Below are 15,069 nucleotides of genomic sequence, written 5' to 3' on the forward strand. Positions count from 1 at the left end.
TGATCTCTTTGGGCACTCTATAGTCAAATGGCTACTCCTTCAAGTCTGAGAATGAAAAATTGAAAGTACTAAAAGGATCATTGGTCATAATGAAGGCAATGAGAAAGAACTCCCTGTATATACTACTCGCAAACACAGTTGTAGGAGGAGCTGCTATGACAAAAAACAAAGCCAACAGGACATGACTTTGGCATTTACGACTTGGCCATCTAAGTGAAAGGGTATTGATGGAGTTAGCCAAACAGAACTTACTTTGTGGTGATAGAATACAAACTTTGGACACTTGTGAATACTGCATATTGGAAAAATCAAAGAGAGTAAAATTTGGACTTGGTAACACAACACTTCTAGGGTGTTTGAGTACGCTCACTCTGATATATGGGGTCCCTCAAGAACAACACATGGAGGTGGAAGGAATTTCATGACAATCATAGATGACTACTCAAGGAGACTTTGGTTTTATGTATTGAAAACAAAGGATGAAGCATTTACCAAGTTCAAGGAATGGCTGGTATTGTATGAAAACCAATTGGACTTAAAGCTCAAGCACCTCCGCACAGATAATGGATTAGAATACTGCTCGGAAGAGTTCAAACAACTCTGTGCACAGAAGGGCATCACAAGGCATAGGACTGTTGCTGGAACTCCCCAACAAAATGGGGTAGCAGAACGAATGAATCGAACATTGTTGGAAAGAATCAGATCCATGTTGCTGAATGCAGAACTACCAAAAGTTTTTTGGGGAGAGGCAGTGACAACATCATGCTATTTGATCAACAGAAGCCCCTCAAGTGCCATAAAATTCAAGACTCTAATGGAGCTGTGGAAGGGAACCCCAGCAGATTACTCAAACTTGAAAGCATTTGGCTGCTTGGCTTATGCTCACATCAAACAAGATAAATTAGAACCTCGAGCCTTGAGATGCATCTTCATAGGATACCCTACCGGAGTGAAAGGATATAAAGTGTGGAATCTTGAAGATAGAGGACCAAGGTGCTTCATATCCAGGGACATCATCTTTGATGAAGACAAGCTGGGATATATTCAAAACAAGGTTACATCACATCAATCGAGACATATGGGTATACAGATTGAGGTGGAGAACCGTGAGGATAATCACCATGACAGTCAAGAGCCCACTGATACTGATAATGACAAGAGAAAGGATGAGCACGAAACAACAAGTGAGAATGATGTTGGCTCGTATATGCTAACTCGAGACAGAGAAATGAGGGAAATCAAACCACCTCAACGGTATGGACAAGCAGATATGGTCTCATATGCTCTAAACATAGCAGAACATATAGAGTCTTCAGAACCAACCTCCTACAAAGAAGCCATGAAGTGTGAATAGAAAACGAAATGGTTTGAGGCCATGAATGAGTAAATGAGCTCTTTAAACAAGAACAATACATGGGAACTTGTTCCAAGACCAAAAGGGCAGAGAGTGGTGGGATGCAAGTGGATATATAAAGTAAAAGAATCAAGAACAGCAGAGAGAGATGTGAAATACAAAGCGAGACTAGTCGCCAAAGGATACACACAAGTAGAAGGTGTTGATTAGAATAAAATATACTCTCCTGTTGTAAAACATGCAGTGATAAGAATACTACTTGCCTTAGTCACTCAATTGGACCTGGAATTGGAACAACTAGATGTTAATACAACATTCTTCCATGGAAATTTGGAAGAAACTATATTCATGAATCAACCCGAGGGGTTCATAACCTCTGGAAACCAAAATAAAGTGTGCTTGTTGAAGAAATCACTATATGTCCTCAAGCAAAGTCTTAGACAGTGGTACAAGAGGTTCGATGAGTTTGTGACCAACATCCACTTCATGAGAAGCAATTTTGACAACTTTGTATACCTGAGGAATGATAGCAATCAACCTAAGATCTTCTTACTTCTCCATGTTGATGATATGCTAGTTGCAAGTAAGAGAAAAATTGACCTGGAAGCTCTCAAAGGAAAACTAAGCTCTGAGTTTGAAATGAAGGAACTGGAAGAAGCAAGAAAGATACTTTGGATGGATATCAAGAGGGACAGGAGGAAAGGGACCTTGTTCCTTACTCAAGGCCAATACATCAAGAAGGTGCTTCAAAGAGCCAGAATGGATGACTCAAAACAAGTCAATACTCCAATAGGGCAGCATTTTAATCTATCAAATAAGCACTCCCCAACCAGTGACCTGGGAAAAAAAATTATGAAGAACCGACCATATGCAAATGGGGTGGGTAGCATCATGTATAGCATGGTGTGCAGCAGACCAGACCTTGCATATGCCATGAGAGTGGAATCAAGGTTCATGGCAAATCCAAGAGAACTTCACTGGGAGGCACTAAAGTGGACAATGAGATACTTAAAAGGGGCCTCAAACCTGGGACTAAAGTTCAGCAAACAAGAAGATGGGAATCAACCTTTGGTTGACTTTGTAGATTCGGACTATGCTGGAAATGTAGACACAAAGAAATCCCTTACTGGCTTTATATTCACTCTTTATGGGACTGCTATCAGCTGGAAAGCATCTCTTCAACCGGTTGTAGCATTGTCAACAACCGAAGCAGAGCATGTAGCTCTCACTGAGGGAATAAAAGAGGCAGTATGGCTCAAAGCAATACTACAAGAATTTGGGATTACACAACAGAGTGTATCAGTCTACTGTGATAATCAAGGAGCAATACATCTTACAAACCACCAAGTGTTTCATGAAAGATGCAAGCACATAGATATAAAACTGCACTTTATAAGAGCTATTACAACAACATGCCATGTTAAAGTGGAGAAGATCTCAACACATGAGAATCCTGCTGATATGATGACAAAGGCATTACCACAAGCTAAGTTTAAGCACTGCTTGGACTTAGTGAATGTGGTGGAATCAAACTAACTCAAAGGGTACTGGAGGACATCCTATCTTTGGAAGTCAAGGTGGAGATTGTTGAATGTGTGTTTTCCAATTGCAAGGCTCCTGGATGCAACAACCAAAAAGTTGAAGAAGCGAGTGGCGGTTGCAACCGGTTATACCAGCAAGTGGCAGTTAGGAAAGGAAGGCACGAGGGAATAAGGAGGCGGAGATATATATCTTCTTATTGGCATTGTGGAACACAACAAGATACACACAAGACCAACAATGGATACACCACAAAAAAGAGAATGAATGAGAAAAAACAGAGAGATCAAGGGATATAGGCTTGATGCCCAGTTGCTTGGAAAGGCCAGTTTACAAGAGGCCATGGGTCACCGACAATCATGCTTGAAGCGGTCGCGTATCAAGACTTGTGGATATGACATGCATTCTTTGGTGTCGTCGATTCACGTAATGATCTTAACGTGTTGTACGAATCTCCCATATTCAACAACATCTTGCAAGGAAATGCCCCAGAAATTAATTTCATGGTCAACGAGACTCAATATACGAAGGGATATTATTTAACATATGGAATATATCCGGAATGGGCCACTTTCGTTAAGGCTTTTCCTTGCCCGGAGGATCCAAAGAGGAAGCTTTTTAAGGAAAGAGAAGAGTCTGCAAGAAAAGATGTTGAACGAGCATTTGAGGTGCTCCAAGCTCGATGGGCAATTGTCAGAGGTCCAGCTCGTTATTGGTATAGAAAAAAGTTAAAACATATTATGTTAGCATGCATTATTTTACATAATATGATTGTCGAAGATGAGGGGGTTCACGTGACAAATTGGTACAACGATGAAGGTGACGAACCCGCACAATCCGTCCAGGGCTCAAACCGAGGATTTCATGAATATCTCCGAACAAATTCCGAAATACGTGATATTCATGTGCATCACCAACTTCGTGCCGACTTAATTGAACATATTTGGTCACAATACAACAACAACCCTTGAATTAGTATTTTACATTTTCTCTTACATTTAATTTATATGTTTTTTTATGTAAGTGTTATTTATTTTTATATGTTATACTGTTTCATTTTAATTTTATAATAAAATTTATTTTTAAATAAATGACACTTAAAAAATAAGATAAAATTACGTACTAAATATATAAAAATATATTATTATTTATATAAAATAATAATATTTTAAATTTTGTAAATAATTTGAAATTGAATTTATTTACTTTTAAATAAAAATAAGATGAATGAGTGGACAGCGGGACCTACAAATAATGAGTGTTAATGTTAAAATGAATGTGGGAGAATATGTGTTAATATAATGTGTATGTGGTATGTGGACCTTACGATTTTTGATGAGGTGGTAAGTGTTATAACGGTAACGAATGCGGATGCCCTTAAAATTAATCCATGTCAGTATTTTTTTTTGAAAAAAATTGAAGAATGTTTATATACAAATAAAATTTGATAAATAATATTTTTTTCTAAAATAAAAAATGGTTATTTTTCTTCTATATAAGATTTTGTGATTAATTAAAAATAATCCTTTTAAAATTACATTAAAAAGTAATAATATGTGAAATTAAAGATTAGAAAAATCACTTGATTCAAAAAATCGTATCTAAATGTATATATGTTAAATTAAAATAAAAGAAACAATGAATAATATTTTAATATTGGTTTGGTGTATTTTATATATTTAATTAATAATTTTTTTTAAATTTAACTCCAATTTTTTGAGTAATTAAAATTTATATAATTTGTTTTATCACTTGAAACTACTAATGGATTTACTAAAAATAAAAAGAATCAATTAAATGTTATTATTGTCAATTATAATATAAAAATTAAATATGAAATATACCTAAACAAAATATTGAGTGTGAATAACAAAAAGTCATTTTGCGTTAAAATCAATACAAACTGTTCGCTTAAAAAACGAAATATATTATTTATCATTAAATTTATAATTTCTGAAAATGAAAAGAATTTTTTTTCTGAAGGCAGGAATGGCAGTATTATTTTTGAGATCGAAGCTCTGATTCAATGGTCTCATCAAAATTTTTCATGTATTGACTCAAGTTCGAGTTTTCTCAACTACTATATTACAATATAAAAAAAAAAGAAAAAAAGAAATGACAGTATTATTTTAATCAATTAATAAATGGACAAATAAAAGATTTGCGGCACCTGTCAACAGTACGACGTAAAACGTTGTACAGTTAACACATGTCACCAACCCCCGCCATCTACGGCGGACCAATTATCCTGCTTTATCCCATCCCAACTCAAAAATATTATCCGTTCCCGATTCCTCCTCCCCTCCTTGTCTGTCTTCCGTTCCTCTCAGACAATTCAGTTACGATGACCAAGAAAGTTGTCTCCTTTGCATCCACCCTTAATCACAAGAAGAAACCCATCAAGCGTATCAACAAAAGAACAAGACTCAGAACTATTTCCCGGAAATTCTTCAACTACATCAAATCGGACACCTATATGTTTTCGCCCTTGATTTCTCCTCAATCCTCTGCCATATTTACACCTGGTAAAAATGCTCGATCTTATGCTTTTTTTAATCCATTTTTGCTTGGTTCAAGTTTGTATTTCTTTTTTTGTTCGTTGCAGGTGATGGATTCGGTGAACCCATTAAGAAAAAGGAGAAGAAATTGGTGCAAGAATTGGACCAGTATTTGAAATGTGATTGCTACATGTATGCCCCAATGGTATTGGATTCCGCTGTTGAAACTACAAGTACTGCTCCTACAGGTGCAACTAAATTGACGATGTTTCTTGTTATTCGACAAATTTAGCTCTTAATTTATGTGATCGTAGTCCTAGCTTCTGTTGGCGGCGGCGTTTATGCACTTAATGAACATGAATGAAAAACAGTCAGGGGTGGAGCCTGTTAGCGCATATCACATCGTTTTGGCCTGCCTCTGCTGGGTCCGCCATTTCTTCCAAAATTTTCTGGGTCCACCCGGAAACTACTGTTTAAACCCTGATATTGTTGGGCACAGCGGAAGACTAAAGAGCTGCTGCTGCTCTATTTTTAATTGAACTGGTTTTATTGCTTAAATCGCCTGTTAATAATACCACTAGAATCACCAATTTCCTAAGCATGTCAGATCTAATTTTTTTGGCTACATAAATTGATTCAAGACTCAAAAAATTAAGCCTAGTAAATCTTGTTTTTGACCATTTAGAACAGGACCCTTAATTTAGCACGACTCTTGGATTACTTGAGATGACAAATTATATCAACACTCTCCCTTGGTTTATAGTTTTCAAGTGCTGCTTCGATTTCTCGAACTTTTCCACTTTGAATATATTCCTATACAGCTTGTGAATATTTCTTCCTTTTGATTGACACTATCTTCATGCTTTGTCTTGTAATTCTACTTGAGATGAAATGCATTTTTCTCTTTCTACTTTTCAACGAGGATGTATCTTTTTCATTGCTTCAGCAAAATTTAGTGACTTCCTTTTTGTCTTCATAAAGAGGCTCGTAAGATGACAAGAAGACAACGTTGTTAGCATCATAAATATTTTCCAAAGATCAAAGCTTTTTTCCCTAGTATTTGAATCCACTGCTTCATTAATGCTTTGGGAGTTGCTTGTGGCTCAAGACCATGATTGAAAGGTGGTTTCATGAAATCACTTGAATTTCAGATTTTGGAGTGTCATCTTTTTCAACCAACGTAATGAGACTAGAAACTTTTATTTCACCCATCTGAATTCTCGCTACAGTCAAATTCCTTTTATTGTCGAATATTGTACAAGCATTATCGTCAAAATGAACTGGATAGCCTTCTTGAATAAGCTGCCCGGCACTTTAAAAATTTTGAGCGAGATTAGACACATGAAGAACTTCGGGAATAAGCTTTTCGGTACCTTGTTTGGTGTTAAAGCTTTATGGTGCATTTTCCTGCAACCTTTTGCATTTTACCAACTCCAAGTTTCACTTCGGTGGAGAAATTTCTGTCGATCTCCACAAAAGTATTGAGATTTCCCGTCATGTCGTTACTACCACTATCAATATGCCATATATCCTCTTATTCCCTTTCTACCTTCATGCATGTGTAAAATAGCAAATCCTCAGTTTCCTAGCTCTTTTGAAAAATTTGCGTGCTCTTTTCCTTGTTTCCTTTGAAACCAACAATCTCGTTGAGAATGATTTGAATGTGACATCTTGTACAACAATCCCTTGAATCCTGAGTGGTTGTATCGCATATGATACAATATCGTTCCCTATGTTTTTGTCGTTGCTCCTTTTTTCTAGATCTTTTCTTTCCCAATTTCGCTGATTATTTTGGTTTCTGTCCTGGAAACATGTTTTCTTTTATGGAAAATTAATTGCATTCCAAGATTGATTTGAAAATCGGTTGATTCTTTGGTCATGCACTTGCAAAGAACTCATAAACTCATGCATCATCAGTTCTGAGAGGTCTTTTACTACCTCAATGGCTTCAACACAATGATCAAATTTGGGTAGTAAACTCGATACGATCTATTCGTTCGTATAGCTATTTACTCAATCGCATACATTTCTGGAACACCTCTTAGACAAGAGCGCTAGTGGACACGGGGACGGAGCAGGTGAAGCATGTCGTTCGTAATGAAAAGAAAGATACCACTACTGCGCCTCTTTGTTGGACCGACGACGCGAACACAATGGTCTCTGACTAGGACCAGGAACCAATTCGAATGATCGACCAGTTTGCTGAGGAGAGTCTCGTGACGAAAGGCATAATTACAAGTAAAAATGGTAATTTAATGTCACTACCGGACGAACTCTTGAGAATATTCTCAATCACTCTTTTATCATTAATGTTGTCATCGATGCTTTCAATAATATTCACGATCTAAGCAACTCTTCCAAAAAAAATCTGTCACTGTTGCTTTCTTTCATCGGAAAGTATCAAAATTCTGCATAGTAGTGATTGTAACATTATGGAGACAACTGTCATTTCATTGAAACTCTTGTTGCAAAACTTTCCATACTTCTTGTATGTATGGAAACCAAAACATTCATTTTTTTAATGAAAATTCAGGGGCATATAGATTTACTTACCCTTTGTTTAAACTAGCTAGGAGCAGCACAATCCTTCTTTTGATTTTTCTTTTACTCCTTCTATAAGCGGGGTAAAATAGAGCAATAATGGAGGTAGACAAATAATGGCATCAATTGTGCGTGCTGAATTTTCGGATGAAAGACAAATAATTTGACAAAAGAAATGTTCAGATGGAAGACGTGTTTTTTATACGCGTTTTCACAGAGACGAGTTGATCTATAATTGTGAGATGTTTGTTCTCATGTATTAAAAAAATGTATGTTTTCTTTGAAAACACAATGAGTGGTTGGTTGTATACCATAAAATATTATAGTGAAATTCTTTTCATCTTCCCGTAGTTTTTACCCTAATAATTTTTAGGAGTTTAAATATCGGTATCCAATTTTATTCTTTATTTTCATATTATTATGTCAACACCTTCTGCTTAGTTTCATTCCAGCTAGTAGAATTTCCATCTCTAGGAGGCTCGGCATAAGAAAAGTCATAGGAAATGAAGAAGTCTCTTATTTCACTGCTCCGATAATCATAATGCTCGCCTTCTGAAATCGGAAATTCAATTGGAGAATATTTTAACATGTTATGACCTGAATATCTGGCCATTTTGATTTTGCAATTTTCTGGATAACATTATATTGAACCGAGAAGTTCTATGTCTTCGGCAGGTTTGTGACTTTGGAATTAAAAGTTTAATGCCCAACAATTTCCAAATAATAATTTGATGTTGGTCACGTGAGGCCTGCTCCAAAACACATAAGAAAGGCTACTGTTGTTGGCAAAAACTTGTGTGATACCGTCTCACAGGTCATATTTTGTGAGACAGATCTCTTATTTGGGTTATCCATGAAAAAGTATTACTTTTTATGCTAAGAGTATTACTTTTTATTGTGAATATCGGTAGGATTGACTCGTCTCACAGATAAAGATTCGTAAGACCGTCTCACAAGAGACCTACTCACTGTTGTTTTGAATGAGGTTGTACGATGGCTTTTCTTTTTCAAGTAGCTCTTAATACCAAACTTGTTGGGCACAAGGGAAGACTAAAGATCTGCTGCTCTATTTTTTTAATTGATTTTTTATCCCTACTCCTTGTAGGTTGCCAAATTTCCTGTTAATACCACTAGAATCACCAATTTTCTAAGCATATTAAATCTAATTTTTTGACTACGTCAATTGATTCAAGACTCAAAATATTAAGCATAATAAATCTTGATTTTACCATTTAGGACATGACCCTTAATTTAGCATCTCTTGGATTACTTGAAATTACTAATTAATTATTTCAACAATATCCTCCTTAATTTATAGTTTTCAAGTTCTGCTTCGATTTCTCGAACTCTTCCACTTATATTCCTTTACAGCTTGTGGACATTTCTTTCTTTGATTGACCCATTATCTTCATGATTGTCTTGTTATTCTTCTTCAAATGAAATTCATTTTTCTCGTTCTACATTTTAACAAGGATGTTATCATTCATTGTTTCAACCAAATTAGCGACTTCCTTTTTGTCTTCATAAAGAGGCTTGCAAGACTCAAAATACTGAGTCTAATAAATCTTTTTTTTTACCATCTAGAGCATGACCTTTAATTTAACATGACTTTGATTAACTTGAAATTACAAATCATTTCAATAGATATTGGGTTGTGTTTAAAAACATATGCCATTAGTGTTTTAGAACAATTTTAAGCCGAATCTTTTCTCCAAGTTATTACTGATCCGACTACCCAGTTCTTTGTTTGTGCTTTGAAGAAGAAAGCACTGCGCTCGTAAAAGTCTATTTCAAGTTTTGCTTCATGTGGAACTAGTGCACCGACGTACGCGTTGCATGTTTGTACACTCTTTTTATAATTAATTTTTTTATATTCTAACAGGGTAATGTAGGATCGTATTGCAATTTGAATTGATCATATTTATATGGAGTCATATCATAATTGTAAACATTAACGAGGGATTAAACTGAAATTTGAAATGTTAAAATGAAAAAGACAATATCATACCATGACAACTTTTTTGTCTCTATTAGGCCTAAACTTAATAATAGTAATAGATTACTTGAAAATGAAAGCACTTGGTTAAATAGTTTCAACTTCTTGGTAGGATGGATTCACTCTTTCGCATTGGTAGATCTTCTTGGTTCAATATATTATACATCGAATCAGAATCAGAACATGGAGTGTAAGATGTAGCAAAGAAGGAAAATGTTTGAGTTTGGTTTTTTTTCTTTAAATATGGGACACAACTATCGATAATTTTGAGTTACTTTGGATGAAGAACCACATAATAAAACATCGCACGAAGTTATTATATATTATGAAATTGTGGCATATTTCTTGATTCATGCATTTGGAGAAGATTTCCTGCTTATCCTTGACAGATTTTGACTTCTGTACATTAGGAGTACGTTCTCAAAGTAAGGAAAACCCTAGCATACGTGGTAATGTGATTGAGCACCGCAGCGAGAAAACGATGCGGGATAACGGAAACAGGATGGACGACTTTAGAGAGGTCGCGTGTTGTGACTGCTGCACTCCCACGAGGCGAGTTGCTATTAAACATGCACTTGCGCGGAAGGAAACGGTCAAGCATGTGGTTCACCAAAACTGCCGCCCTAAGTCTATACCAGGCAAGTTTTATGCCGGTAATAATTTGTGTATGTATTAATTGTTTTATTTGTCAGACATTTATGGCTTATATATTTGAATATAATGGGAAAAAAATTTGCTTTTTCACCCCAGTTTTTTCAACTTCATTCTCGAGGAGACCGTCTCGTGACTAATTTCCTTTGTTAGTATTAGTGTGATCGTGTGGTTAATGACTTAATACCTAAGTTTAGATTGTTGAACATAAGATTATTTCGAATGCACGTATAAATGGTTAGAATGTTGTTGAATTGAAGATAGGACCTCATCGCGAGAAATTTATATTTCTCGACATCGATGCTATCTTCCCCAATTCGAGATTGGTAGGGTGGGAGGAATAAAAAAGGAAACGAGAAGATCTGGAAAGAAAATTTAGTTCTTATATTCGTTATTTATAGTTGTAATAAAACTTCAGATTCTTCTCTGCTTTTTTGCTCAGACTACAGCATAAATGTTTCAACTATGGAGGAAGAGTGACATTTTATGCTCTAACGTTAATTTGACGCCCGGTTGTTTCGTGCTTTTAGGTTCATTTTTATTTCATGTCTCCATCCAATTTGGACTCTTTTTTTTAGTTTATATGAATTGTCCATTTCTATCATCTTCATAATTGGGCAATGGCGCATGGAACATACAGACCGCATAAACTAATAGCAAATTCTCGACGAGTCAATCGTGTTCACGCTTGATTGTAACATGGGAAGCTTGCTTTGTTTACAAGGCTTATCTGTGTTGTGTTTTTTGATGCAGGAAAAGGGCTGTTTCCGAAAGAAACACGTAAAATCGCGGTCGAGTGAACTTGTGCATAATATGATTGTTGTAGCCTGTAGGTGCCATTCGCTTCTACCACATGCGCATGCGCAGTGAAGTGATTTTCTCAACTCTGGCTAATTTAATGTGTCCTTGTATATTTTTTTGCAAATTCTATGTTGGTAAATGTTGATGTGGTGTATTTCACTTGTTCACGTTGTGTGTGTAATAATGTTTAGTTTCCATGCACAAATTTGTGGTTCATTATGCACTAGCACGAGGTGTTTGTCTATTTTGGGTTGTGTGTGTATATATTAAATATTTTTTATTTTTAATAATTTTTGTGTGAAAAATATAAAGATTATATATGTCTATGGGCTTTTAAGTAGTTAATATACATATGTGTGCGTATATATTAAAATTTTCCATGTTACACAGTTTTTGTCTAAAAAAAATTATAGATTTTTTTTTATTAAAATTACTTTAAAATGATTTTTTTATAATAATCTTTAGCATAAATAATATATAAAAGCTCTATTGTGTGTGCGTGTGTACGATCGCCCCTATGATTAACATAACAATCAGGAGTGATTATTTCCCAATTACAAAATCCTATTTTATGCATTATTATTATTATTAAAATATTTGTTTCATATTTAATTTTTCTTTTAAAATGGATTTTTAATTAGATTTTGGCTTTTTGGGTTGATAATATATACCAGAAATTAAAATAAGAATTAAAACTTAATAGCATTTAATTGGTAAAGAAGGTCCCATTGACAGCTTACGCTTGGATTCGATCAATTAGCCTGATTATCGGCGCATATGTAGCACAAATTCTCTATGAAAAAATTAAAATAATTCAAGAATACTTGTCGGCAATTCCTCAACCCTTCATTCTTCATACAAATTAAAGCCACACCCCCAAATTTTTGTCCAGACAAAAGAAAAAGGTGTAACTAAATGAAGACAAACATCCTATAGTTAAAACTCAAGTGAGAAAATGTGAAATATAATTGATATAAATGTCAACACTCGAGCTGGCTAGTACTGACTGTCTTTGCTTCAGGCTTAATGGCACAACTGGCATTGACATCCTGTTCAATTATATTGCTTCATACAAAGGATGATATCCATCCTAAGATTATATACATGTACATCTTTCATATTATAGATCCGGAGAAATGTGAGTAAAATATAAATTTTGAATGAAAAAAAAAGTATATTTTTAGTTAGATTATATCGAATTTTTAGCTGGAAACTAGAGTTTTACTAATGAGACGGAATCGTTACTGTGTGATCCAACTCTACAGCGAGCACAAAAAGAAAAATTGTAATTTTAGTGATATAGGTTTTAGTTTGGTAAAGTTTGGTTATCATTTATTAACTTTTATTTTTTTTAGTTTTATTCTTTTTTTTTTCTCGAAACCACTAAATCCACCGAAAATTATTTATTTGACAATGATACTTTCATATATTATTAATGTGACAAGAATAAAACTTATATTACAATGTTAAATATATATAAACAAAAATAATGTGAAACGACATCTCATTTTAATTTAAATAATATGAATTTAATTATCGGGCGTGAATGATGTGACATAGATATTCATGAAGAGATGTATGTAGCTAGCTAGCTCACACAACCATGTGTGGATAGTGAAAGGCACACGTGCATGGCTTCCTAGATTCTTGATTGGCACAACATCTTCTGTGTTGTCGTTCATTTAAGTTTTTTCCATCATATGTCTCTATCCTAGGTTAGGCAAAAATGTGGCTGTGGCCATAAATTAGATGGGTACGTACACAAAGCCATAGCCGTGGATAAAAATCATCTGATACATGAAAAGGTTGATTATTGCGCGGGATCTTCCCGGCTACACACTGAAATCATTGAGTCAACTGATTTTTGATCTCTTACCGTCTTGAAAATTACATGTTTTACCATGTATATTGTCTATAGATTTTTTACGATTTTTGGTCTACTATGTTATCACAATTCGGTCTTGATTATTTTTGTTCTTTTCTTTTTCTTTTTCTTTTTGTAATTTAGTAATTTTCCATCCTGAAGTGATGTTGACATAACACTAATATATGCAGTGTCACAACACACACATCCGATGAGAAATAACTAAATTTATGATATATGAAAACATACATAACTAAGTTGAAATTTGATTACACACACTAGTAGAATTTTTGGTTTTTAATTCGCAAAATTTACTTCGACGATTATTAATTATGAAATAGTAACACCGGCGAAGTAAAACATTATTTTTTACTTCACAATTTAAAAAACACAGGCTTCACTTCTAATTTTTTGTAACATAGTATCTTTGGTGAAGTAAAAAAAATTTTGAAATTTATATTTCGTGAAGTAAAAAAATGAACCATAATTTTAATTAATTTTCCTTAAATTATCTCTTAATCCATCGAGATCCTCATTGAAAAGAAATCGAGATTTGCGGATATATGTGTGTATGTGTGTATATAGTGGTATTATTGTATATTAATTAAAATATTTTGATAAAATGAAAATTATGATTTTACTTCCCTACTTTATTAAATTAGTGTGGTTATAGTGATCAGAATTATTTCGTTAAATTATTGAGTTGCAATAAAATATGATTATTCAACTCAAAAAAAAAAATATGATTATTTACCTCAACACTAAATTAAATGATGAAGTAATAAAATACAAAACAACTCATCATATTAAAATTGTGTCGATATTTAAGAAAGAATTTATTTCACCACAACTCAATAATTGTGAAGTTATTCCCTATTAATTACTTCACTACAATACAAAAAAAATGATGTCATTTAAATCTACTACTTCGTCATTAAATGTAAATTGTGAAGTCTTTTAAATCTAAAAGTTTTTTTTGGGCGGTTGTGATGTTAAATATAACCCCTCGCCAATTTTAGCGACGGATTATAAACCCTCGTCGATTTAGTTTAGCGACGGTTTGCCAAAAACAGTCGCTATTAGCGATGGTTTAATACAGTCCGTCGCTAAACTAAATCGACGACGGTTTTAATAACCGTCGCTAATAGAGACAGTTTTTAAAAAACCGTCACTAATTAGCGATGGTGTATTTAAAACTGTCGCTAATAGCGACAGTTTTACCTTAAACCGTCGCAAATTGTCTATAAATATCTTCATTCTCCTCCGCACTTCTTCGCATCTTCGGTCCATTTTTCTCTCTTTGGCGATTTTAAATTCACTTTAAGGTAAATTTTTTATCTTCAATTTTTAATTTATGATCATAATTTAATTTTGTTGTTCGTTTATTTTATTGCAAGGTTAAATCGTTTCATAGATTATTTATAAATTTAAAAATATGATATTTAGATGAGTTGAGGAGATTATTTAAAAATATATACAAATAATTATAAAACTAAATTTTTTTTATTAAATTATAAAATTAATTTGTTTTAAAAAATAATATATTTAGCGACGATTTTAGAACAAGCGTCATTGAATATGAGAAGTAAATCAAGGAAATTCTACTAGTGACATAGGAACTCAAACACTCCGTATTTTCATTATTTTTCATAGATGATCATAGAGAGAGCAAAATGCATTTTGTCTTTGAAAGATTAAATGAAAACTCTCTCTCATCCTCTATTATATCGCCATTTTTACCATTTAGCATTTTTTTTTTGTGCGTTTAGTCTTGGTTTTGGCCAAGAATTTAGTACAGTAGAAACTTGCACTAACCAAACTTTTG

At 34.0% G+C, this 15,069-nt stretch overlaps 1 protein-coding gene across 2 annotated transcripts; it reads left to right on the top strand.

Moving 5' to 3' along the window:
- The first annotated feature begins 5,065 nt into the window (after positions 1-5,065).
- Positions 5,066-11,624, top strand: LOC140956395 (uncharacterized). 2 transcript variants are annotated; one of them, XM_073413127.1, is made up of 4 exons: positions 5,066-5,418; positions 5,499-5,639; positions 10,339-10,566; positions 11,333-11,624. In XM_073413127.1, exons 1-4 carry the CDS (start codon positions 5,103-5,105, stop codon positions 11,377-11,379), a joined length of 732 nt encoding a protein of 243 aa, XP_073269228.1. In that variant the 5' UTR covers positions 5,066-5,102; the 3' UTR covers positions 11,380-11,624. The 2 variants fall into 2 exon arrangements, with proteins under 2 accessions (XP_073269228.1, XP_073269229.1); XM_073413128.1 differs by having other exon boundaries at positions 5,068-5,418; positions 10,342-10,566.
- Positions 11,625-15,069: the final 3,445 nt, after the last annotated feature.

Source organism: Primulina huaijiensis, chromosome 13, assembly GCF_012295235.1.
Source record: "Primulina huaijiensis isolate GDHJ02 chromosome 13, ASM1229523v2, whole genome shotgun sequence".
Classification (NCBI taxonomy): Eukaryota; Viridiplantae; Streptophyta; class Magnoliopsida; order Lamiales; family Gesneriaceae; genus Primulina; species Primulina huaijiensis.

What these genes read in the sequence shown, in the direction of transcription:
- LOC140956395 (XM_073413127.1), top strand. Translation starts at nt 5,103, where the DNA reads ATGTCACCAACCCCCGCCATCTACGGCGGACCAATTATCCTGCTTTAT. An exon ending in CTCTGCCATATTTACACCTG is followed by an intron (nt 5,419 to 5,498) that starts GTAAAAATGCTC and finishes TGTTCGTTGCAG; the next exon opens with GTGATGGATTCGGTGAACCC. An exon ending in TACAAGTACTGCTCCTACAG is followed by an intron (nt 5,640 to 10,338) that starts GTGCAACTAAAT and finishes TCTGTACATTAG; the next exon opens with GAGTACGTTCTCAAAGTAAG.